Source organism: Coturnix japonica, chromosome Z (assembly GCF_001577835.2).
Source record: "Coturnix japonica isolate 7356 chromosome Z, Coturnix japonica 2.1, whole genome shotgun sequence".
Taxonomy (NCBI): domain Eukaryota; kingdom Metazoa; phylum Chordata; class Aves; order Galliformes; family Phasianidae; genus Coturnix; species Coturnix japonica.
In genome coordinates this window covers 653,361-662,346 of record NC_029547.1, presented here as the reverse complement: position 1 = coordinate 662,346, position 8,986 = coordinate 653,361, and the positions used below count along the sequence as shown (strand labels likewise).

General features: G+C 41.9%; 1 protein-coding gene across 7 annotated transcripts in view; it reads right to left on the bottom strand.

Moving 5' to 3' along the window:
• Positions 1 to 2,700: 2,700 nt before the first annotated feature.
• NEDD4L (NEDD4 like E3 ubiquitin protein ligase) overlaps positions 2,701 to 8,986 on the bottom strand; it is a 114,933-nt gene continuing 108,647 nt past the window's right edge. For all 7 annotated transcript variants that reach the window (XM_015848162.2, XM_015848163.2, XM_015848164.2 and 4 more), the window contains 7 exons: positions 8,317 to 8,390; positions 7,149 to 7,209; positions 6,763 to 6,822; positions 6,128 to 6,235; positions 5,499 to 5,595; positions 4,753 to 4,825; positions 2,701 to 4,148 (listed from right to left, as the gene is read on the bottom strand). In XM_015848162.2, the coding sequence (XP_015703648.1) occupies positions 4,046 to 4,148; positions 4,753 to 4,825; positions 5,499 to 5,595; positions 6,128 to 6,235; positions 6,763 to 6,822; positions 7,149 to 7,209; positions 8,317 to 8,390 (576 nt within the window). In that variant the 3' untranslated portion in view covers positions 2,701 to 4,045. The remainder of the gene's footprint in view (positions 4,149 to 4,752; positions 4,826 to 5,498; positions 5,596 to 6,127; positions 6,236 to 6,762; positions 6,823 to 7,148; positions 7,210 to 8,316; positions 8,391 to 8,986) is intronic.

The window sequence follows — 8,986 nt, the reverse complement described above, 5'->3', positions numbered from 1 at the left end:
AAAGCTGGGAATGTTCTTAAAGGTGATTTTTCACAGCAACAATGCACTGGAATACGGGAAGTGATTGGGATGGTAGAAGACAGGGAATGTTGTTTGCAGCCCTCAGTTCTCTGCTCTGGGAGGAAGGAGGTGGCTGGGTTAGCATGAAATATTCACCTCCGGCTACTGCAGAGTGTTTTTTTTTCTTTGTTTTCTGTGTGTAAAGAAACCTTTAAACCTAAGGGTTCTGCACTGGCATACTGAAAGAGTTAGGCCTACAGCAGAGAAGCATCTGTCCACTGCATGGGACTAATATTTGTCCGATATTGATCTGGTGTCCATCTCTGTTATTCTTTAACTTTAGGCCAAGGTTCAAAGTTTTGCTTTTAGTTTAAAAACTGAATGCAAGAGGAGGTCACATCCTCTGCCTAATCCAGAAGTGACAGAGGTCTGAGATAAAAACACAGCGGCCTGGAGGGCAGCTCAGTACCCTGTTCTGAAAGCCTCTATGCCATGGACACATGTACACGTCCACCCACACTGCACTACATAGCCTGACAAAATGGGTCAAGCAATTAGCTCTAATTAGCAGAACAAGCAGATCCCCCATTCTTTCCCACCTTTTTAGCATACAGCACAAGTGAAATGGTGGTTATAACCCGTGCACTTGTCTGTGCTAACTTCATTTTTCAAGGTGAGATAGTGCTGCACTGCTGGAAACCACCATACAAGTGTAACCTTTGTGTCTTTGCTACTTGCGTTACTGAGCCTTTACTTTGGCATTGTTACTTGCACTAGTTTGAGGCTGTTGCTTTGCTGTGTAAATATATGATACAGATAAATTTTTCATGGCCCAGAGTGAGTGCATCCAGGTCAAGCTCACTGCATTCAAGTCCAAAGGAGAATTTCAATTTTTTCAGGTTCAAGCTGGGCAAAGATTAAATCTGAAGTTTCATGGTTAACCTGATTACACTCCCTGTTAATACAAATCATCGCCTCTTTGAGATTCAGAAAGCCTTATTTTAGGGACCTACTCAGTGACAGGCTCCCTTCTTGACTTCTGTAAAGCCAATGGCAGTGGAGTGTTTCTCTGAAGGCTGGCTGGGGCAGTGGGGTGCAGAGGGGCCATCAAGAGGAGCCACATTGTCTACGTGGCAGTAGGGAACCCAACCATGTTTCACCTGTAGGCACTGGTCAACCATCGTGCATCATCTGGGAACTTCTTTGCATGAATATGATCCAAGGGCTGGAGCACCCCTCCTGTGAAGACAGGCTGAAGGAGCAGTGCTTGCTCAGCTAGGAAAAGAGAAGGCTGTGGGGAGACCTCAATGTGACCTTCCCATATTTAAAGGGAGTTTATAAAAATGAGGGAAATCAACTTTTTACACGGGTAGACAGTGATACAAAAAGGTGGGCTGGTTTTAAACTAAAGGAGGGAAGGTTTAGATTAGATGATAGGGGCAAGGCTTCCTCCTACAGTCACCTGGGCAATTGGGAACAATTTTGTTGATGAAATGTTGAACAAAGCTATTTCTTGGACAAAAGTGACCTCTCCTCTGATGTGAGAGGTGCTGCAGGAGCTGTGACTGAAGTTCTTTGGGCACAAGAGGCACAAATGGCATTTTTAAACCATTTCCATTTATTGCTAGAAAGCCAAAATAGCACAGATTTCAGCATGAGCTGCACGAGGCCGAGGGCACTGCAAATTGGTCCTCAGAAGGGACACTCTTTGAGACAGTGTGTTAAAAATAATCAAGCCAAGTCATCTACAATCATCACTTGGAAGATATAAGCAATACCATGAACAAATTAACTTTTTAGTCTGAAAGGGCTTTAAAGGAAGCATCATTAAGGGATGATGCAGGGAGGGAAGGGACCAAAGCACGATCACAATTCTGAAATAACCTGATTTCTGCTTCCACCTCAGCTGCGCTGCTGTTGGGTCACAGCCTGTATGAGGCTGGGTGTCAGTTCTGTCAGAAAATCTCAGGAGTGCTTTAAGGTAGGTGGCATTGGGCACTAATGTATGTAGGTCTGAATCACAGAATCTCAGAATGGCCTGGGTTGAAAAGGCCCACAGTGCTCATCCAGTTCCAACCCCCTGCTGTGTGCAGTCACCAACCAGCAGCCCAGGCTGCCCAGAGCCACATCCAGCCTGGCCTTGAATGCCTGCAGGGATGGGGCATCCACAGCCTCCTTCCAGTGTATCACTGGAACAGGCTACCCAAGGAGGTTGTGGATTTACCCCCATCCTCTGTCTTTCCCCCCACTAAATCACCAGTAGTGTTTGTTCACCTACTCAGATGTACTTATTTCTCTTGTTCAAGGGTATATGCTCATAAAGGTTAGAACGGAACGTCAAAAGAATTGGTAAGTCTGGTGTTCAAATGCTGAAACACCTTCATGCACCCGTTAGCTCCTCAACCCTTTTGCTGACATGCACACAGCATTTGCTGAGCATTATTAGCATCAAGCCGTCTTTCCAGCGGCCTTCTGAGCTAAGATATCGCCCTGCTAAGGTCCGTGGTGTAGCAGCAGGCCAGAGGTTGCTGGGCAGAGAGGTGACCTTCTGCTTCCATGCTGTACCAACTTGCTCTGTAAAGCATCAAAGTGGGCTCCCGGGGAAAAGTCCTGCACAAAGGGCAAAACCAACCCTGCCTGCTATGCAGCCAAACCCTCACACCTCCTGCGGTGGTGCTGTAACCATTTAAGTTCAGTGGATCGAATACAAATCTTTCACTTTTAATCCATCACACAAGAGATGCAACTCAAGACATTATAGTTTAAGCATGCAACATGTCATAGGTAACAAAACTGATTAGATAGATAGCAGTGTATATTAAATAAATCTTTGTGATTAAGTAAAAAATAAATCACAAAAACAGTTGCTGAGGAACATGTCTGCAGGCTCAGCTCTACAGCTGTTTGTTTTCTCTTTTATACATCAGCAGCAGCCAAACTCACAATTGATAAGATATTGCACCAGAAAGACATGTGCAGTGAGAAGGAACATAATCACATTAATGTTTATGATAAAAAAAACACAGATATGACTTCAATGTGTTACATAAAGTGCCTTTAGAGTTGGTGCAGTTAGAAACAAAAAAAAATAATATTGTGTTTAGATATCATTAGCAAATGCACACAAATAGGAGACAAAACAGATCTGTTTTTCCATAGCGCCAAATCACACAGTGCCAGGTTTCCTTCAAAATGCCTCCACTGCACACAGCAAAGAGGAAAGGATAATAAAAGAACCACTATACAAAGATAAGGACAGGGTTAAGCATATTTTCCTAAATGATTAATGCCAACCCTACCCCCAAAATGTTCTTCAGTACATGTAAATATCACCAAGGAATAATGAGGCAATTTCTTTATTGAACATGAGATTTGGCATGCTATGTTATGACTATCCCCAGACTCGTAACTATTATTTATACAAAAACGCAACATAGAATCCATATCTCATCTGGATACAGAAAAATATTTATGTGCTCTTGATACAGCCAATATAGAGAAGAATTCCAACATAGCTGTTTTCTACTCTCATAATGGTTTGGGAACACAAGGCTCAAAATGAGCTTGAAAAAAAATGACACTGGCATAAAATCTGGTACGAAATTAAGAAAAATGCTCGTTTTTCTTTTGCTTTCCCCAAATACATGACATTTAATTGTAATGAAATAAAATCTGAAAACATCTAAATCAATTAAAAAGTAAACATGAGTTGTAATACTATCCCTGTAAAATGATTAATTCCATTCATTGTCATTAGAAATTATGTAAAATTTTTATTAAGGGCTCAGCCTACAGAGGCACGACATAAATACAGTAAGTCCTGCTGAAATGTAGTCAGAGTACATATAACCCCATAGTGACTGGCCGTGGTAATGTCAAAAAAGCCATCCACAAGCCAGAGTTCAAGATCCTGCATTTTAGGCCACCGCGTTGTCCAAGAGGTCGCTCCAGGAACCAACGCCGTGAGACGGTTCTGCCACAGTCAGAGTCCTTCGTGGAGGAGTGGAAGCGCAGCAGAACGCGCCGAAAGGTGGGAAGAAGTGCCCTAATCCACTCCTTCAAACCCTTGTGCATTTTCAACCGCCATAAGGAGCTTCTCTCGCAGGTCGTCGAAGGATTCGTAAAGAGGTAAGTCTAAGCGATTAAAGCTGAAATTGAGAACGGAAAGGAAAATGGAATTACTCGACGCATTTCAAATGCATTTTTCTTCAAAGAAATAGAAAAGGCTGAATAACTTGGGTGTGAGACAGGAGTGTGTTATCCAATTGGAAAGACTGGGGCAGTCTGGATGTTGCACTGTGCAAACCTAACCAGTGCCAGCTGCTCCCTATGGGCACAGCGACCAGCTGAGGCCAACCTGGCTGCTGCCAAGAAGAGTCTACAGGAACTGCAGGCTGTCTTCTGAAAATAGGAAGGTTTACATTTATAACCACCCCTATAGAGGAAAAGAACTGTAACACAGAAGGTGGAAAACAGAAGACCTGCATGAGGATGAATGAGCTCTGGGTACACACACAGCCAGCATGCACGTCCATCAGCCAGCACCAACCAAATCACCTTTCTCATGTTTCAGTGTGTGTCTGCCTGCCCAGTCCCTGCACTGATTTTCTATCTATTAAATAACATTTTCTATTCTTTTTAGGACCCACACGCACTGTGACACACACACCAGATCCACCTGCACTCAAACAAACTCATGCACAGATGCGCTGAACACACACACACACACACACACACATACCCCAGACTTACCATGTGTGAGCTCTGGGCAGTTTATCAGGAGTTCCCCATTGCTCTATTGTAAACAGCTGAGGACCATTTGAACCTAGTTGGGAAAAAAAAAATCCACGAAAAACCTGAGTTAATGGATCCTACAGAAATCACTTCAATTGCTGTATTAAAAACTGCATGTTTACCCTAGTTGTAACTTCCATTTTCAACTGGTGCAAAGTACTTTGTACAAACACCCTGAGGTCAAAATTACATTAAAGCAAATGAGGATGTGGATGTGCTCAAGGCCAGGTTGGATGGGGCCCTGGGCAGCCTGGGCTGGTATTAAATGGGGAGGCTGGCAGCTCTGCATGCAGCAGTAGGGTTGGAGCTTTGTGATCCTTGAGGTCCCCTCCAATTGGGGCCATTCTGTGATGAAGCACTAGCACAGGCTGCCCAGAGATGTGGTGAATTTCCCATATTTGGTGACATACAAGGTCAGGCTGGACAGGGCTCAGAGCAACCTGATCTAGCTATATGAGTCCCTCTTCATTGCAGGGCAGTTGGACTAGATGACCTTTAAAGGTTCCTTCCAACTCAAACGATTCTATGATTCCATGAACAGAACTTTGTTTCTCTTCCAAGCGCCCCCCAGTTTCTACAGTGCTGTTGGCATCCAGTGGGAGAAGCTCTATCTGGGAATAAATGTTGGCCATGCCTGTACTTCAGTGGTGTTTGTGCTCGCCACCTGCAGTGTGTGTTCTGTGGGCAGAGGGCAGGAAGCTCACCGTAAAGTTCAGCAAATCCGTTCATAGGCACTCGCGATGTGCCAGTAACAAACTGCAGTAAGCGAATGCGTTTTTCTGCATCCATCAGTAAAACAGCCTGTTGAGAAGCAGACAGGGTGACTTTTCATGGCTAAAGATATCTTTGTTAAAATAAGCAAAACAGAATTTATTTGTATTACGTGGTAAGAAATGGATATCTAACTTTGAAGGATGGCCTGCCACATTTTCTCTGGTTAAACAATTCCCTTCTAACAAAGAAAGTGACAATGTCTGGGCAACAGCCAGGAGCTACAACTGCCATTCATCTGTATGAGGTGACTCACTCACAAGACTTCTGGGCTAGTACAGGGAAAACTGTTCTCCTAGTTCTCCTGCAAACATACACTTTTCATAGAAGTAATGCACTTCAGAAAGATTGCAAACCACTTCAATAAAACTGGAGAGACTTTGTCAGTCTGGGTCATTCCGATACAGACTCCAGTAATGGAACTGCCATTTCCAGAATATACCAAAGTATTTTTCCGTAGTTTTTGAGAAGAAAAATGATTCAATAACTGACTTCACTGCACACTAAAGGATCTTTGACTTCTAGGAATCGTCAGAGAAACCAAACATGATAAGGGTGTTACCTTCCAGAACCACTGGATGACGGGATGATTTGGGCAGTAGCCATTTTTGTAGATCGTGTGCTGTCTCCAGTCATTAACATCGACATCACCAAGGCCACACATCAGTAACTAGATATGGAAACAATGATGTTAATCAAAGATAGTACCAGTATCACCCTGAAGGCTTCATCAGATAAACCACCTCTCCCTCTGTTGCCTGGTCTCTCAAACAGTTAATGCTGTACAAATACAAATACAGACATAAAGTGGCACTGAGCTTCTCTTCAGGACAATTCTCAAGGATAACCCCACTTTACTGGAGAAACACTATGCAATATGAAGTATGTATGCTTCATGTGATGGCATCTTTTACAGCACATTTGCTGAAAACATGGCCAGTATATGTCATTAACTCAGCAAACTACTTGCATTCTTTATGTATGCATGTACTAAACCACCTCAGTGAGTAACTGATACTTTTTGTACTTTTACTTGATTGAGAGATTTATTATTCTGGGCAAAAAAAATCCTCATTTCCCACTAAAACAAAGAACCTTTTTCTCCAAACTCCATGATGACCTAATGAATTGAGAACATAATGCATCTCTGCAATGGGCATTACCAATCTGTCATCTCTCGACATCAAGCAAACTCACCTCTAGTTCATTTTCATCAAAAATTTTAATCAGATCGATAGGAAGAAGCTCTGTGAATCCCTAGGAGAAAAAGTAAAATCAGTAAACTATGTGTAATTACGTGGTTTTTTTTTTCTTCTGATAGAACCTTTGCCTTCAGGGAAAGCTGTTAGCTAAGTGATGGAGGGCAAAGAAGGGTTTGGAAAATGAAATATACAGTTCCTGAAGTATTGAGTCTCTAATTTAAAAACTGCTATTTCGAGCTCAAATAATGTCAACTTGAATGAGAATGATCTTATGAGTAACAGAACCTGTGTGGTCATGCACAGCTTCCCACTCCCGTAACCAGGCACTGCTGTATGCCTACATAATTTGGGTAAAGAAAAGGACAAAAAGGAGAACCTTACCTCCAAAAAAGCATTCATTTGTTTTTGAACTCTGTTTACAAACCTCCACTGGATGACCAGGCTGTGGGAGATAACAAACATAAACACATTCATTAGAAGACTAATTTGCAACCCTAACAATATCAGCTTCTCATTTACAACTTTAGGAACCTCTCAGTCATATTCTTATGTTTGAGATACTGAGTTGCTTTTTATTAAATTATACAGCCTACAAATTCATTACTATGTTCTATTCTAAGCAAGATTGTAGTCTAGACCCCAGGTAATGTACTTACTGTTTGAAATAAGTATCTAAACGATGAGACTTTTCCTATTATTCTAGAGCTCTAAGCAGATTTGTAACTACAACTGCAGTTTCTCTCCTTTTCTCTTTTTCTCTTCTTTTTCTTTCCTTGTGCACCAACTAGAACTCCTTAATCATAACATAACTCTTGGGAAAAGCATTGGAAAAAATTAAACTGCATCAAATGTTTGGAAATGAGTACACAGTAATCCTCTTAAAGGAGTACTTAAACACGTGCAGAGTTCCTGAACCCTTCCTTGAATAAAAACTGAAGGGAAAGCAAATGTGACCTCAGCAACGTGACGTCCTATTTTCACTCTTTTCTCTTGTTAGTTTACTGTTCTGTTCTGCACTTATTCTTCATTTGCATTCCATGATAGCACTTCAGCAGGAAAAACTGCAGCCCAGGGTGGAAATTCACCACTTAGGAGACCTACAAAGCAGAGGCCGCCAGTGCACAAAGTGAGGCATGAAATTGGGCCAGATTCATATCCTGCTGTAACACTGTAGTTCTTGTACCCATGAAAGGCCATTTTTTTTCATCAGTTTTGGAGGGTGCTCAGAATGAGTAACTTAGACTGGTGTCTGCAGTCATTCAGGGCAATTCCATACCTCCTTGAATGCTCCTTATGCCAGCGCATCAATACTGTTTCCTACTACATGACATAGGCTGCCATAATTACAGTAGTTCATCGAACAGCAAAGGTTAAAATCCAAACTTTCTAGGAATGCAGTGTAAACAAACAAACCATGTTAACACAGGGATTTTCTTTTGAAAGGATGTCTGACAATCTCTGTGTTACAATAACTGCGGTGGGGTAAATTCCAAAGCATTACCACTGTGTGTTGTGAAGCTCAGGGTGAACTCTACAAATATATACGTACTCAATGTATTCCCTTTTGTTCTCATTTGTTACCATGATTTCTGACCCATTTGGCTTCAGGTCGACTTGATACGTCTGTATTTTAAAGAAAAAAATAGAATAAAACAGGGCATTATTTCAGGACACATTCCTCATGAAATCCACCACCCATGAGAGGTATTTTACAAGCAGTACTAGAAAAATATCACACATCAATAGCTAATGAGACATCAAAATATTTCATGTTTAAGGGTGACATAATTAGGGAGAAATTATTCTACGGTCACTCTTAAGAATAAATTATTTTCCAACTTCTATTGCAAAACAGTAGGTAAAACTGGGCGAAGAAAAAACATCCTCCCATTTTCATAAGGACAGAAAAATGCCTTCTAATTCTTCCAAGTGCTGGAAAGAAATTGTTGGCACTGCTGGGGCAGGGAGGGCTGCTGGGCCTTGCCTACCCCAGGCTGTGAGTCTGTGATTAAGATCTGTGAACTCAGGAGAAAGAGAGACATCATCGCTCTCTACTCTTCTGAAGGATGCTTTCCATCCTTTATGACTTGAAAATGCCTTCTGTGCATTTCTTACTTATTTGTGAGCGCTAGCAAAATCCTGTTCTTAGTTATCACTTATTAACTTTCAGTAAGACCCCAGAGTTTTGTCAACAGCAAACGGAAAATGCAGAAACAAGC